The 18,120-nt window shown below is 39.9% G+C and overlaps 1 protein-coding gene across 2 annotated transcripts in view; it reads right to left on the reverse strand.

The window, feature by feature from the left end:
* wnt7bb (wingless-type MMTV integration site family, member 7Bb) overlaps positions 1–11,697 on the reverse strand; it is a 31,381-nt gene extending 19,684 nt beyond the window's left edge. Inside the window, exons 1-2 of one of the 2 annotated variants that reach the window (XM_053641615.1) lie at positions 11,036–11,697; positions 623–849 (exon numbers count right to left, since the gene is read on the reverse strand). In XM_053641615.1, the coding sequence (XP_053497590.1) occupies positions 623–849; positions 11,036–11,106 (298 nt within the window). In that variant the 5' untranslated portion in view covers positions 11,107–11,697. Of the gene's footprint in view, positions 1–622; positions 850–8,424 lie in introns of both variants that reach the window. The other variant, XM_053641614.1, reaches the window with a different exon arrangement.
* Positions 11,698–18,120: the final 6,423 nt, after the last annotated feature.

An 18,120-nucleotide genomic window follows, 5' to 3' on the forward strand; every position in this document is an offset into this window, starting at 1 on the left:
ACTTGACAAATGTTCTCAAGGCAATAAAAAAAAATCACTGAAGTAATATAAGTGATTAGACCTGTGGTTGTGTGATTGGATATGAGGTGGCTGTGTAAAATGCAGTACTATATCAGACCAATTTACAAATGTGGTTTTGTAAGAAGGTAAAGTTTTAGTATCAGGATTATTGACTGGGTAAGAGCGCATGAATGAAGTTTGCATAATGTGAAAGCTGGCTCTCAAAATATTTAAATAATTTCGCTTTCGCTTTGAAGTTAGAACAACTAAGCCTTCACCAGCTTTGACAGCATCATGCAATGCATGTAAAGCTTGTAAATGTTGCTCATCCTAGTGAAGCTCAATGAGTTTCCATGTCTCCTTGACAGTATATAGCTCTGAAATAAAACGTTCACCAAATGCGCCCAAAACATAGTTGTTAATATGAGAGAAGGCTTTTTTTTTGCTAAAAAACAAACAAACATTGTTATCAGTCCTTATCAAAATAACAATATGTTGATAAAGTTTAAAAGAATGATTTATACAATCACCAGAGATTCTTCTAAATTACATCAAATGAGATCTCCAACTGACCTTTTTCTTTCTCAGAGTGTACCAAAAATAGCCCTTAGCACAGACTGACCTACTCGGAGTTCCTGGCCAAAGACAGTACGCTCTCCCAGGGCCGAGCAATTCCAACGACCGTAGCGGAACTGGTACTGACACTCATTGATGCCCAGCTGAGCCCCCTCGCCTATTACAATGATGGCGTCAGGACGACTTTGGCAGATGGCCCGCTGGCGTGGAGCCAGGCCTGGAATCTTATTGCAGATGATGTTGGCACCCAGGGCCACCACAGAGGAAAGGGCCCTTAAAAGGAGAAGAGAAGCAGAGACACAGTTAATTAGGGTAGAGAATCAAACTGATATGTATGGTGCATGTAGGATATTAACGTAGAAGTACTAAATTTAAATTAAATGTATATATTTTACAAAATGTTACATAGATGCAACACAATTCATGTGATACAGTTTACCGTCCCATACAGGTCATTAAACAGCATGAAATGCTAAAAAAAATCTACTTCACGGCCATATCATCTATATATAGGACTAGGCGAGATAATGACTACACCTTTAAAATATTTTCATATTTTCTATACATATTATTTACTGGAAGACATGCAAACAGATACAAAGTTAACAGTTAATACAATATGTTTATACTTATAATGACTTCTCCAGTTTAAAAATTATTTAACCCCCTGAATAGAATCCATCACAACAGCACAAATATGCAAAACAGGTGTTGTCTCAAGCACACCTGATGCAACTAATCAAGGGCTTCATTAGTTGCACCAGGTGTGCTTGAGCTACACATGAAATACCTGAACTGGCTAGGGGCAGAAAATAAATGAAATGCCGGGACGGGGCAGAAAAAGGAAGCTATCAACGGCGGCAAGCCGATTTCTGAAAAGGCAGGTAGTGAAAAACCCTTGGGTGACTACAAAAGACCTGCAGCAAGACTTGGTGGCAACAGGCACTGAGGTTTCAGCGAGCACAGTATGGCGTGTACTAAATGCAGAAGGTTTCCATGCCAGAACTCCAAGACGTACACCACTTCAGACCCAAAAGCACAAGAAAAGTCTGCTCAAAATCATATAAATAAGCCACAGAAGTTTTGGGATTCTGTCCTGTGGAGCGATGAAACAAAAACTGGAACTTTTTGGCAAAATGGATCAGCGGTATGTCTGGAGGAAGAAGAATGAAGAAACAGTACTCTCTCCACGGAAAAGCATGGCGGTGGCTCGGCGTGTGGAAGGCAAGATTCATTAAAGTATCAGGAAATCCTAGGAGAAAACGTCACGCTGTCTGTGAGGAAGCTGAAGCTTGGGCGTCATCGGAACTTCCAATAGGACAATGATCCCAAGCATACCTCAAATTCCACCAAGGCTTGGTTGCAGAAGAAGTGCTGGAAGATTCTACAGGACCATCACAGTCACCTGACTTGAACCCCATAGAAAATCTCTGGTGGGATTTGAAGAAGGCGGTTGCAGCACGCAAACCTGAGAATATTACTGAACTGGAGGCCATTGCTCATGAGGAATGGGCTAAGATTCTTCAGGAACACCGCCAGAAGCACTGCATCTCGTTTGCAGCAGGTCATAACAGCAAAAAGGGTGTTCTACTAAGTACTAAAGATGCTTGTCATGAAGGGGTTGAATAATTTTGAAACTGGAGAAGTCATTATAAGTTGCATTTTCAGTTGACTTTGGGGAAACCACTAGAAGCATTCGTTGTGTTGAACTATTTCAATTGTTTTTGTTTGATTTGTTCATCGCAAACAGCTGAAAGTCTGTCAATTTTGACAATAACCTTATGTGCAATGGGGGTTGATTAATTTTGATTGCATTTGTGTGTGTGTGTGTGTGTATATATATATATATATATATATATATATATATATATATATATATATATATATATATATATACACACACACACAGACACACAAATGCAATCAAAATTAATACATTAATACATACATATATATATATGTGTGTGTGTGTGTGTGTGTGTGTGTATGAGTGGGAGGAAGAGGAGGACTTCAAGTGTGGTGACCCTAGGGCACCACACTCTGTTAATCCAGGCCTGATTTAATGTAATTATTTAATTAAATGTCTTACTGTTTAATAGGAAGTCATGAACTAGTCTATATTCTGTACCAATTTAGCAGACATTAATAAGGGGTACATAATGCAAGAACAGAGTATGTTTACAGCCACTCATCACAATCTCCTGAAAAAAAAATAGATTATACTATATATTTTAGAAGGTATAAAGGCCAAACATTTGACAATGCATGTTGGAATGGTCAGAGCAAAAAATGATATTTTGTTTATTTTCTTGTGGATGAGGTTTGTCCACAATGGTTTGGCACAAGTCCCTGATAAAGTAAGTTGGGTTGGTACACTAATTGTTAGGTAACATAGCTGGAATTGTTTCCAGACCTAACCAACGCCAGGCATGCCGCAGGCAACGACACAATTTGTAATTTCTGCTTCTCAAATTTAGAAGTGGTTCACATCTTGACCCTGAAGTCACCATAAATGTTATTCCTTTTAATTTGGGATCTCACAGTGTTTACAAAACGGAGACGGTATAACACAAATAAGACTTCATGGGAGATTCGCACACCATTAGAAGATGTTTAAATGTACCACAGACCGAAATTTGTTGTCCATTCAAACATATAAAATATGGATGGTCGATATATAATTTCATATATTCTTCTCTTTTTAGCAATAAATACTGTAAACAGTAAACATTTATCAAACTGCATTTCGATAGCAGTTAATATAGCAGGTAATGATGACTAGTTTGTAGTAAGATGCCTGAAAAGTTCCACAATTCTCAAGTGGCATATTCAGAAATCAGCACTCTATTCAGTGTTCTGTTCTGTTGATTCAGTCCTGACAATCATTCCCAAATAGGCATTGGGTATTTTGGGCATAGTTTGTACTTGTGAAAAGGCAGTGTTAAACAACCTAGCCCTTTTGTTTACAACCATCTAACCCATGCAGATATATGTCTTTCAAACATATCAGACACAAGGGCCATAAAAAGCCATGGAAGCACATGCCAGCTTTGAAGTATGACGTCGACCACTGAGGACTCCACCACAAGCAGGGCAGGCTGCAGCATGCAAGCTGTGTGTCAGCAAAAAGAAAAAAAAAATGAGCGGAGGGGGTGGGGGTAGGGCACTTACAACTTATGGATTCCCTTTCAAAACACATGAAAGTGGGGAAAAAAGGGAGGGAATGTTCATTGGAAATTGGATATGGTTGGCTTGAGTCTACTTTAGTTGCATTTCCATGTGCACAAAGGCTTAAGAATTATTCTTAAATGCAAAACCACATGTGCAACGAAGACGGAGATGAGGAACCAACAAACGTGTCCTTCGCTCCAAGATTGGGATACATCTCTCGTCTCTGCAGAGAATCAAATCCATGTGTTTTGGACTGCAAATGGAAGCAGGTAAAGTATATATACACAATTGAAACTCTTAAGGAAAAATGTAAGGTGTTGCAGCAGTAGGACCCTAAGACATATATTTGCAGGAAATTGCACAAACTGCATAAAAGAAAGAACTACTGCTGTTAAGGTGTTACGACCTATCTAGTGTAGACCACATCATGAATGAGTCAGTGGACACTTACTCCTGCCCCAAGTAATCTGCCAGACCAAGCACTTCTCTTCAAACATTGACATAGTTGTATTTTCAGTTTAAGCAACTGCATGTAGTGAATATTATCTTCAGGGAAAAAGACAAGCCAGAATAACACTAATAACATCAATAATAAATAAATAATAACAAATAATTACTAATACAAAATAATATATATATATATATATATATATATATATATATATATATATATATATATATATATATATATATATAATTATTATTATTATTATTTATTTTATTATTTTTTTTGAATGAATGAAATTCTCACACTAGTACAGACGTTGGAAATGTTATTATGTCAGAGCACTCCAAGAAACCTTAATGTTTCTAAATACATTACAGAAGGTTTCCTGGAGACTCCAGATTTAATGTGACTAAGCAAGTTGTAACAGAAATAAAAGTGTGTAAACATTTCAACCTTGCTTTAAGTAGGATTTCCTACCAATTTTGACAATTATATCAAAATGCTTGTCACTATACACTTATTGTCAGAGCAGCTTTCAGAAAATGCTCCTAATGAGCAAGCCAGATGAGACAAACACAAAGGGAAAAAAGTTGGAAGTACATGTGGAAGACAACTTGAGAGAAACTAACGCTTATCTTCCTCGGGTCAATTTACTGTATAGATTCATACAAGCTAAGAATATGCTCCTTTAGTATGTGCCCGTGAGGTATAAGGTAAATTACTTCTATTTATGTGCAACCTTGTACTTACACTGCCAAATATGACATCTCAGCAAGTGGAAATACCGTGAATATAGTCAAATCTATCTAGTATTTCTGATTACAATTAACCAAATATAAGATTATTAAACCTATTTCAAAGCCATTTGTACTCATTTCAAGCTTGAAATAGTCTTGGCAGATAAATTAGCTCATTTTAAGCATTTATTTCTCGAAAGAAGCCAAATTATCTGCCAATAGAATAAAAAAAAAAATACAAACTTGAAATGAGTAATAATGTCTAGAAATAGGATTAATAGTCTTATATTTAGTTTATTGTAATCTCATAATAAGGAATACTAGATAAATTTGACTATATTCTAGATATTTTCACTTGCTAAGATGACATGTTGTGCAGTGTAACGTGGTAGAAATGTTTGTTGAAGTTCTTGTACTTTGGGACGAATACAAAAAACTTTTTTGAGAATGTCATGTCTTTTCAAAGTGCAAAAAGCACACTCTGTAACAGTCTATATAGCTATAATCCCTTTTCAACCTCATTTGTAAATACACTTTTCTAAATTATGCAGAAATTAAATTTAGATTATTACGGAGCAATATTTCCATAACTCATTTCATACTAGCAAACCATTCCCTCATATTGTTTATTTGGTGTCCACTAAAGACCATGTATAATGGCATGCCAGCTTTCCAGCAAGTATAATGCCCTGACTGACATGTCTGCTTAGTGGTGGTTTTGGTTTAACAAGCTGAATTTAAACTTTCTACCTCAGGCCAGGTTATGACAAGGAAGAGGAATAAAGCGGGGGCTAGAGACAATCACTGGCTGGCAGGTCTGCGGTGATGTCACCCTACCATTGCATCTAGTCAACTCTGTTTGTTGATCGTGTCATGGTCTGGTGGTGAGGTTTTCAGGAAACCCTTGTGTGTGTGTACACAGTGTACCGCTCACCACCTCTACAGTGGTTTCCACAGACCAGCAAAGGTGGAAGTTAGACAATGCTACATGACACTAGGTTTGTCCGGGCTCAGCAGTACTGAAAGGATTAATAGGTTCATGGGCTTCATGGTGAAAGTAAAAGAGCAAAAGATCGAGGAGTTTTTGTTAGAAAGCACACACACTTTTCTGGTAGTTCTATAAACAGAATATAAAAACATTAATTTAATTGGAGAACCATTACATATAAACCATGCATTGGTTGATGGAATTGTGGTTGATGGAATTGTGGTCGATGGAAAATATAGCGAAATAAATCAAACATGTACCATGAGAAAGATTTCAACATGAGCAGGACTTTCTGGTAAATGATAAATAAATAATCCTGCAGACAAGTAAATGCACTCTACATTTAAACAAGAGAAAATAAATGGTCTCTTTGTGCTTGGCTTAAGATATCATGCAGTTCAGTGTCCACTTAAAACAAATCTGACTAAAACAACCTCAAAACTACCAATGTGAACTGGCTGGCACCAGATGCTTACGGGAAACTCTCCGATCTCAACCTCACAACCTTGCTCAGTTCCTACAATTTACTTTTGCACAAACGGAGCTGGAAGACAAACTAGTTTCCATTTGATTAAACTGAATTTGTAAACCTGTTGATGATTATAGTTTTAGTCGGTTTTTATGTTTACACATGACTGTACTGACATAGAGATTCTGTGAGTACCACGGTAGGCCTGGTACATAAACAATATAAAACTTGTACTAACCTGAAGGTGGTTTCAGAAAAAAAAAAATTGCGTAATATCGAGTAACTTATTATTATTATTATTATTATTATTATTATTATTATTATTATTATTATTATTATTAATTACATGTAATTGTGTATCACAACCTGTAGACTTTTTATTCTAGTGAATGAATCAAAATTGAAAAATGGAATTTACTATATGTTGAATAAAGAAGGTTCAAACTGCAAAAACAAACAATGACATGTCGTTTGGTAATGTGCAGACCGAGGCTATACTGGGCCACTGGGACCAAAAGCCACATCTATTTTAACCTCAGATTTGGGGTATCCGGCATTCAGATTTAAGAGTTCAGTTTGACAGTTTCCCAAGGCGATTTCTAAAACTGAACGATTCGAGGAACAGCTAGGAACCAGCAGGTGACTGCATAAAAGACCATCTTGTAATATTTTATATATATATATATATATATATATATATATATATATATACACACACATATATACACACACGCATATATACACACACACATATACACACACACACACACACACACATACACACACACTATTGTGCAAAGTTTTAGGCACCCTATTTTTCGTACAGACTTTGTTATAGATTTTTATTTTATGACTTCTGCATTTTCGAGTCAGCACAAAAAAATTTTAGATTCCCAAACATTTGTTTCTAGCACAAAATTAAATGTTACAGAACAAATGTTTGTATGTCAGTAAAGAAAGCAGCATATTAAGTGGTAAGAGACCACTTTTCAGTCAAAAAACGTAATGAAGGCTGCTGGATTCTGCTGCAAAAATAAGAAGCAAGTGGGACAGTCAACGTCTCCAGAAGAACCGTGCCTGGTTCTGCAAGACGCTCAATAACACTTACAGCTCATTTCCTTATAAAACTGCACTAATTCTACCGGAGACTATTTTTTTTTAAGCAAAGGGTCATCACACCAAATATTGCCTTTGTTTCATTTATTACCATTTACTGCACTTTATAGTATTTTTTTAATGGAGAAATATTTCATTTCAATATTTTTGAAGGCATCTTTGCATTGCATTTGATACACACACACACACACACACACACACACACACACATATATATATATATATATATATATATATATATATATAGATAGATAGATAGATAGATAGATAGATGTTGCTACATCTGTCTGTCTCAGGTGAGGCGAATCCTTAAGTGTCCCTCTAGGTTATTACTCTAGCTATTAAACATTTCCTCCTTGCAGGAACCAAAGGTATTATGAGACAGCACCTGTGTGAAACACAAGCAGCCCTTTGCGTCTCGATCCCCCTGAACATTTCTGCCACTCAGTGGCCAAATGAGATCTCTTCTTTTTCGGATCACGTATCAACTTTACATAAGCAAAGTAATTCCTTGCAGAAATGAGTGACAAAATTACACAGACTTACATTTTTCTATATGCTTATATAAATAGAGATAAGTCGGCTTTTTTATTCTAACAGGCATCAGGGGCTTGCTGGAAATATAGCCTTCCTCAATTGGACCTGATTACACAAAAGATACACAAAACTACAAACAATGCTTTATTGAGTTTTGAACTTTTATGTATATAAGGGCGACTTGAAGTTTTCAATGACGCCCTGATGTATAGTCCTGTGCGTTGATGCTGCGCGTTTAACTGAGAAAGTGTCAACGTATTGTAAGTTTGCAGTTTGTAAGTATGTAAGGAATATGCCATTAGTAAGACAGAGCCACTGTGCTGAAGCAGAGTTTCTATGGTTTAAATGAGCAGTTGTGAGTTGCTCTGATGCTCGCACTTACAGGTAGCTGCCGCTGGTGAGGATGAGGAAGATCTGCGGGTAGTAGACTGACAGCAGCACAGTGCGCGACGAGAACACGATCATCGTGACATTGAGCGAAGTGCCGCTGGAGAGAAAAATGCGATCTCTGTGTATCCTTTGAGGCGAGCGTTAAAAGCTGTCCGTCTTCAATTTGGAGCTGCTTCGTGGAACAAAGCGAGCTTTTTTACGCGGCGCAACAGCAGCAGCAGCAGCAGCGAGCGCGGAGAGCGAGTGTGTCATGTCTCCGCGGGCGAGGCTGTTACCATGTGGTTGCCAAACTGGAACGATGTGATGGTTTTAAGGATTTTCTGATGGCAGGGGGAAAAGAGCGTCTCTCTCTCTCTTTCTCTCTCTCTCTCTCTTTCTCTCTCTCTCTCTCTCGATTCAGGGGCTGCCATTGGGTAGATGCGCGTCTGTCCGCCCACTTTACTTCTGACAAAAGGGGCAACCCTGAGTCCAGTTTCAATAGATCGTGGATGCCTGCTGTGGACATCAGCTTCACTCTGATTTTGGCTACAGTCAGTATTGTTCAACAGGTATGCCCCTACCTCAGCAAACAAGCAGGGTTCAGTTGAAGCCATGGATTCTCAGTTCGAACATTACCCTACAGTTTAAAGTTCATGCCAACCCACCAAATCCGACTCATAAAGATAACTTGATAACTAAATGTTAGGGGTAGAAACAAAAATGAAACAGGGTAGGGGGTCTCCAGTATGGGAGCTGATGCAGACTATAGTCTACTGTTACTTCCAGGCTGAATGAAGTTATCTGTCTGCACAAGCACCCGAAAGCCTGTCTGTCATCACCTGCTGTCTCGTATGGCAGCAGAGTGCTACAGTCGCGGTGGGTTCTTTACTAAATGCTGAGGGCCTGAGGGAAGCAAACAGGTTTGGCCAGATAAATCACAGATATCTGATGGGGTTTGCTCTGCTCATCTCTGCACATAACTTACCTGCTAAAACATTGGACATCATACAGGGCTTTATTCACTTCACGGATGAGGTACATATGGATAACTACACTAGTAATAATGATGCAGAAATAGATCATATAGATTCCCAAGTGTGTTGTTTACAGCTGTGAAAATCCATGAAGTAATGATGCTTTTTTTTTTTTTTTTAACATAACTAAAGGAAACCTTTCTGTATAACAATGATTAGTGATTAATAAAAACGAAATTAAATCAATTTTCATTGTGACTACCCTTCGCCTTTTAAAATTGCCTCAGTTCTTTTAGGTTCACTGTGGTGTCGTTTTATAAGGAAACTGGCTGGGAAGTTATTTCAAGCATCTCGGAGAGCTTGCCATAGCTCTTTTGTAGACTTTGACTGTCTCACTTGCTTATGTTTCTGCAGGTAATTCCAGACAGCCTCAATCTCTTCCTCAATGTTATATGAAAAGGGCTCTGTTACTTAATATCCTCCTTTCTTTAATGGCATGCAAAAACTTTCCTATGTAGCCCAACATTTGTTTATGTTTGTTTGTTTATGAATTTATTTAGTTAGGGTGGAATGAATGTTGGGTCTTTTTCACTGACACACTAATGCAGAAGACATGTACATGTTTAAAAAAAAAAAAAAAAGAAAAGAAAAGAAAAGAAAAGATAATACAAAAGAATGTAGGGTGCCTACAACTTTTGCACTTTTGCACATGCATATAGTGTAGAGCAGAGTATTTTAAGTAGGATGTAATTATGGCATACCTCAATTAATAACAAGCACATGCTTGTAAAAAATAAAATTCATAAATAAAGCAAACGTGTGTAGTTTCCTTGTTATTAGGACTGTTTTACCAAGGAACTCAGTGTCCTACAATCATGCAATCTTGGAAACTACAGGTGAGGTGATTGCAAAACGCACAGCGTTTGAGTGTAGGAATGTGGAAATACAGCCGTTATTAATGAGGGTTAGGAAAAGTGAGCACGAGAGAGAGAGAGAGAGAGAGAGAGAGCGTGTACAGCCCTGCTGGAAAAAAAAAACAAAACAATAAAAACCATCACAGAAATTCTAAGGGTTTCCACTACAAATACCATTACAAACCATCAGCTAACCAGTAAAACCATTACTGGTCCTTAATGGTATCCACTAGACATAACATGCCACCAATAAAGGGCATTTGCACTGCACTGGACTGGACATGCCATGCTACCAATAGAAGGCAACAAATTACCAGTAGAGACCCACAGGGACCATTACAGTTTCCATTAAAACCAATACAATTCCCAATATAACCATTAAAACGATTAAAATTTCTATGAGGGTTTTTTCTTTCTTTCTTTCAGTCTTTCTTTCTCTCAGCAGGGAAATCATTCACATAACATGCTGATCCAAACATGCTTCTGACAACTATACAAAGCAGTTCAGAAATGTACGAATACCGGTTACAGGTGCTTAGTACTAAAGTGTTCAATTGTTCTTAGAGCCACTGAAACAACCTGCATTTTAGCCACAATGTCAACAGAGTAATATTCAGGCGCATTATACGGCGGTTAGTTTATGTTGTATCGGTATGCCTGTGCACACTTCCTAATAAACAACCTAAATATGACCCAAATATGCGGCGTCAGATCACTGTATAAAGGCGGAACTCACCCGAGTCGCAAATAAACGATGGCGAAACAAAGCACCACTTTAATCATCCACTGTGTTAGGGATCTGGGCATGGTGTTAAAAAGCGCTGTGCCCGGGCCATTAACTCAACAAACTCCACTCACATTGGCACTTCACTTCAGCTTGTAGCTACAGGTGAGGCAGCAACTGTATCTGTCTGGCAGACAAGGTACTCCGAGTTCCTTTAAAGCCTTCGGGAATCCGACACCCATAGTGAAAGTTAAAATAAACCTAATAGATGCTATGCAGTCTTTTGTTTGGAGTAGAACACACACACACACACACACACACGAGCAAGCGCGCGCGCGCGCGCGCACGCACACACACACACACACACACACACACACAAGGGCAAATTGAGAAGCCCGAGCTCTTGTCGTGGTTAAAGCTATATACGTTCCCTCCGTCGCGCTCTTTGTTTCAAAAGCGGACCAGAGTTGTGTTTCTACTCTCCAAGTCAGGTGAACCTGCTTCTCAAGTTCCCTCTTCGGCACTTTCTCTCCTCCTCTACTCCCTCCCGGCGGAATGCCGAAGGTGGAGGATATCAGGTTCCAAAGCGTATCGACTGCTGCTGCTCTCGGTGTCCTGACGATATCTTACGTTCTTTCCGTCTGCCGGCAGGTAGGCGAAGGCAGGTGTATGAAGCCACGCCCACATCGTTTATGTTCGCCGCTGCTGCTGCGCGCGCTGGACAGACTTCTTCATCAGCTGCACGTGGTGTTGTTGTTGCTGCTGCTGCTGCAGAGATTTCGCGGCTCGTGACTATACATTTAGCCAAGAAGCTAAATACTAGATACTTAAAAAATAGTATTTATTTAGTATGTAAAATAGTATTTATTTTACAGCAAAATACTGTTTTGTTAATTTTACAGGATATTGTAAAGGATAGTGACTATTTTAGGCGAAAACAAACCCTGTTTGAGTTGAACTTTATGTGCTAGTAAAGAAGAAAAAAAAAAACTTTTGTTAATTAAAGCACTGTATCATTTAGTGTGAGTTACCTCAGTGGTGGAGGTGGTTGAATCAATAAAGCTGGTTTAAGTACAGTGCTGTGAAGAAGTACTGATTTATTCTGCTTTTGTGTATCTCATATTAATTGTTTCAGAACTTAATACAAAATCAACCTGTCCATCACAGGCAACCTGAGTGAACACACTGTAAAACCAGATAAGTTCATTTAACTCAAAAAAATTGAGGAAAATAATTACCTCAAAATTTCTAAGTTGATAAATCAATTTCTTTAAGCCAAATACACTTAAATATAACAAAAATTAAACTCTGACTTGTTATATTTACGTGTATTTGGCTTAAAGAAATTGATTTATCAACTTAAAAATTTTGAGGTAATTAGTTTCTTCAAATTTTTTGAGTTAAATGAACTTATCCGGTTTTACAGTGCACACAAAACAGTTTTTAAATGATAATGTTATTTATTGAAGCAAAAAAAAAAGTTGTCCGATACGAACTGGGCCTGTGTGAAAATGCATTTGCTCCTGTTGTTACTAATTCCCCAAATCTATGATTTGAACTGCATATATAATGGGGTTCAGCTGGACGAGATACAATCGAGCCTGATTACTGCAAACCCTGTTCAATCAAATCAACACTTAAATGGAACTTTTTCAACAGCAAAAGCTCTTACTCAGTAACACACTATGCCAAAATTGACACAAATTCTAGAAATGAAGAGGAAGGTGATTGAAATGAATCAGTCTGGGAAGGGTTACAAAGCTATTTCAAAGGCTCTGGGACTTCAAAGGACCAAAGTGAGAGCCATTATCTCCAAATGGAAAAACTCGGCACAGTAGTGAACCTTCCCAGAAGTGCCCGACCTTCCAAAATTCCTCCAAGAGCACGGCAACTACTCATCCAGGAAGTCACAAAAGAGCCAAGGACAACATCAAAGGACTTACAGGCCTCTCTTGCATCAATAAAGGTCACTGTTCATGACTCCACTATCAGAAAGGCACTGGACAAAAATGGCATCCATGGAAGATGAAAACCACTGTTAACCCATAACATTAAGACTCGTCTGAATTTTGCCAAAACACACCATAATGATCCTCAAACCTTTTGTTAGAATGTTCTGTGGACTGATGAGTCAAAAGTGGAACTGTTTGGGTCCCGTTACATCTGGCATAAACCAAACACAGAATTCCACAGAAAGAATTCTGTGTTAGGGAATTACTGTTAATAGCTGCTGTAAACGTAAGGAACTAACTTCTTTTACTGACGTTGCACTACATGAACATGTAAATATCAATCCATCCATCCATTTTCAGTACCGCTTATCCTACACAGGATTGCGGGGGGCCTGGAGACTATCCCAGGGGACTCGCGGAATAATGCAGGGTATACCCTGGATGGGGTTCCAACCCATTGCAGGGCACAATTGTACACACACTCATACACCCATTCACATACTACGGACAATTTTGAGATGACAATCAGCCTACAAAGCATGTCTTTGCACTGGAGGAGGAAACTGGAGTGCCCGCAGGAAACCCCCGGGGAGAACATGCAAACTCCATGCACACAAAGGGGGGAATCGAATCCCCAATCCTGGAGGTGCGAGGGAAACATGCTAACCACTAAGCCACCATGCCCTCCAACATGTAATTACAAATGGTATAACAAAGTATGAGGTGTTGTTCTTTAATAAACACAAAACTGTAAACATTGACAAATTGCTGTGGTATAAGAGGTATAAAAAAAATACATTAGGATGTACTGTTATAGGATAACATACCAACCCCTTAGTTTTTTCCCCCTATAACAGCATGTCCTGTCATGTTTTATTCTTTTCATAACAGATTCATTTTAGGTTTAAGCCTTTCTATTTAAACTAATTCTGGTTTTTCTAGAATTATATAAGCCTAGTGTGACAAGGACCAGGGAGGGGCCAGGCTGTGAGGATGCATGCCTGGCACTGAGTTGTGTAATCAGTGGAAGAGAGAGATAAATGAGCGGCTGGAAGCGCCAGAGGGGGAGAGAAAGATGCATGTGCGCTTTATGTTTCTGTTATGTTTGTGTTATGTTTATGTTCTGTTCATTATTAAGCCTTATGTTTATATTCAGCTGGTTCCTGCCTCCTCCTTGCCCATCTTTAAGGTTTGTTACAATGGTGCCAAAACCTGGGAAGAAGGAGGGGCGCGCTGTTGGAGAGCCCTTGGTGCTGTCGGAGGATCACGGCGCTGAGGAGGCGGTGGTGCTGGAGCGGTTGCCGGTAGGGACAGAGGAGTCGTTGGTGGCTCCCGGGAGGCGGAGGCTCTGCTGCCATCCACCTGGAAGGGGAGGAGCGGTTGCTGTCTACCAGGGGATGGAGGACTCGCTGCCATCTGTTGGGGAGCCGGAGGTATGGCTGCCATTCACCTGAAAAAGCGATGAGCCATAGCCGTCCATCGGGGAGGCAGTAGTATGGCTGCTGTCTGCCAGAAAAGTGGAGGAGCTGCAGCCGTCCGCCCAGAAATCCAGTGCCTTCGCTCGGCATTGTGGGGGAATGCCCAGCAGGCTGACGACAAGAAGCACTGTCTTCTTGTCCTTAGCCTGCTGGGCAATCCTCCACAATGCTGGGCAATGGCACTCCCCCACAATCTCTGGGGAACTGTGTTTCTCTCTCTCTCTCTCTCTCTCTCTCTCTCTCTCTCTCTCTCTCTCTCCCCTCTCGCTCCCTCTTGCTGTCTCTCCTGCTCACTCCTTCTCTCTCTCCTCGTCCCTCCTGGGGCCAGCCGGCCGAAGGATATAGGCAGAAGAGCAGCACCACCCTCCTGAAATGGTGGGAGGGGGTGTACGTCAAATCAAAGGCCTGAAATTGGCCATGGAGCAGTGTGGTGAGTAGGAGGGAGGGAGCTGCCTCCTCCTTGCCCGTCTTTAAAGCTTGTTACACCTAGTTTCTTGAAGCGTTTCAACAAACTGTTTCAAAAGTCTAGGTTTATGAAGGCTGTGAAAGCTTTGTGCATTGCAAATGATCTACAATAGTGTGAATATCCATATTATGCTCTGTCCATGACTGTCAATGGATTATTGCACATCATAACAGAGTTCCATTTTTCGAAAATATAACCCCTTAAACTTCCAGGACCTGTCTGAGGATCCAGATACATTTATCACTCAAATTCTTCTGTTAGTTTCATTGTAGTTACAGATATGTTCATAGTAATAATTGCATAATAGGATGGGTGGCACTGAGTGGAACCTTCTCGTAATAATATAATCAATGATCCATAACTGGTATGCACACATTTCTGACAGCAGTGAAATAACATAAATGGGTTAAATGTTTGAATATTATTGTACAAAAGTCTGTTAAGATACCTGTGAACATCATCACTCTATATTATGAATTTTCTGTGAGAAGAGAGACATGCCCATATGCGCCTATAGTAAGGGAGTGTGTGAGATGGCTTTGTGAATGTTTTCCATTCGTTTGTCTCTTTAAAGAAAATTTGCTGTGCGTGACTGACATTAAACAACAGCAACCTGTATTAAAGAAGCAGTTACGCTCTCTCTGTCTGTATTTCCCTAACTTTCCCTACACCACACCATTACCTCATTAACTTAACCAGCTAAAAAAATAGCTATGTAGCTGCACTTACTGGAAGCTACTATTGCTATACCGTAAGGTGTCTTTCTTCCTGATAAACAAGTCCAATAAAATCATCAGGTGCATACACAGTTATAAACACATGGATGCTTAAAATTAAAATAATGATAATGAATCTTTATTGATCATATACAGCACAGTGAAATTCTTTTCTTCGCATATCCCAGCATGTCAGGAAGCTGAGGTCAGAGTGCAGGGTCAGCCATGATACAGCGCCCCTGAAGCAGAGAGGGTTAAGGGCCCAACAGTGGCAGCTTGGCAGTGCTGGGGCTTGAACCCCCGACCTTCTGATCAGTAACCCAGAGCCTGGCAGTGCTTGGGCTTGAACCCCCAACCTTCCGATCAGTAACCCAGAGATTGGTAGTGCTGGGGTTTGAAACCCGACCTTCCGATCAGTAACACAGAGCCTGGCAGTGCTTGGGCTTGAACCCCCAACCTTCCGATCAGTAACCCAGAGATTGGTAGTGCTGGGGTTTGAAACCCGACCTTCCGATCAGTAACACAGAGCCTGGCAGTGCTTGGGCTTGAACCCCCAACCTTCCGATCAGTAACACAGAGCCTGGCAGTGCTTGGGCTTGAACCCCTGACATTCTGATCAGTAACCCAGAGCCTGGCAGTGCTTGGGCTTGAACCCCCAACCTTCCGATCAGTAACCCAGAGATTGGTAGTGCTGGGGTTTGAAACCCGACCTTCCGATCAGTAACACAGAGCCTGGCAGTGCTTGGGCTTGAACCCCCAACCTTCCGAGCAGTAACCCAGAGCCTGGCAGTGCTTGGGCTTGAACCCCCAACCTTCCAATCAGTAACCCAGAGATTGGTAGTGCTGGGGTTTGAAACCCGACCTTCCGATCAGTAACACAGAGCCTGGCAGTGCTTGGGCTTGAACCCCCAACCTTCCGATCAGTAACCCAGAGACTGGCAGTGCTGGGGCTTCAACCCCTGACATTCTGATCAGTAACACAGAGCCTGGCAGTGCTTGGGCTTCAACCCCTGACATTCTGATCAGTAACACAGAGCCTGGCAGTGCTTGGGCTTGAACCCCTGACCTTCTGATCAGTAACCCAGAGCCTGGCAGTGCTTGGGATTGAACCCCCAACCTTCCGATCAGTAACCCAGAGCCTGGCAGTGCTGGGACTTGAACCCCCAACCTTCCAATTAGTAACACAGAGTCTTAACCTCCAAGCCACCGCTGCCTTCTTCTGCATCTTCTATTTATTTGATGCATGTCACTCATCTCAGTCAATGAGACACCATTAATGTAAATAAACTGAAGAACAAAGGGCCTTTGTTTTAAATACCATACTTTACAATTCTTTAAAAAAAATAAATAAATAAAAAACTTCAAAATAAGACCACTAATACCAGATGGTTGTTGGTATGACTAAATGTCAGTATAAAATTCCACAAGGGACTTAAACAGACACATTTTTTGAAGTGTTCCTGTAAAAAGATGGTATTATTTGTCCCTGTGGACAAAGGGTGGGGATTCTCTCATTTGCTTTAATTAAACTCTTCAAACAGGAGCCACTTTTTATAGAGTACGATTGTCAGGACATGTGTTAGTTTTGTGTACTGTTATACCATACCAGATCACGTCATACTTGTGAATACATGTTTGCAGATCGTCTTCAAATTTTTGTGAGGGTTTCATTTTTTTCAGACCGAATGCCTTTTCAAGACTAATCCTGTTAATACGTTTAAAAAAAAATACCTGACAAACATTTCCTTAAAGATGAAGAGATGCCAACTGTAGAACTGACAGGCCAGAGTAATTTCTGTGAACATGATCTGTATGGACACCTGATCTTTTCAACAATTCAAACTTCACCAGATACAAACACAAATTTGTGTATTTAGCACTGAAACACAAATACAAATACACAATCCAACTCATAGTTAATAACTAATATATGTGCTTCTACTCTTGCATACTATAATACAGGGTGTCCCCAAAGTCTCCATACATAGGGGACTATGTTTGCCAGCACCACGTTGGTTGTGTCTTCATGAGTGGATGTTCGTGGTCGTCCACAACTTGGTTGGTTTGCAATGCTTCCAGTCTTTTTGAAATTGTTAATAAGTTTGGCAGCAGTGTCGTGTGTGTGATGTGCTCGCCCAGTTTCCTGTTAAAGTCCATCGCAACTTTACGACAGCTTCCCGATCCAGTCATGAGAATGATTTCAATACGTTCTGCTTTTGTCAAAGGCGTTCTTAAAGGCTATCTGAAAAAAAAAATTATATATAATATAAACTAAATATGAAAACATATTGGAGGACATTTTACTAAAAAAAAAGTGTTCATTTTAATGTATGGAGACGTTTGGGACACCCTGTATAATCTTCTTACTGATACGAACATGATAAATATATGTAGTCACTAAAATTATTTGGAGCTACAAGTAACTCTTCATTGGTTGATTTACAGTACATATGTCTTCCTATCACTTCAAATATTATTAAGTAGC

This window comes from Ictalurus furcatus, chromosome 14 (genome assembly GCF_023375685.1).
Source record: "Ictalurus furcatus strain D&B chromosome 14, Billie_1.0, whole genome shotgun sequence".
Taxonomy (NCBI): domain Eukaryota; kingdom Metazoa; phylum Chordata; class Actinopteri; order Siluriformes; family Ictaluridae; genus Ictalurus; species Ictalurus furcatus.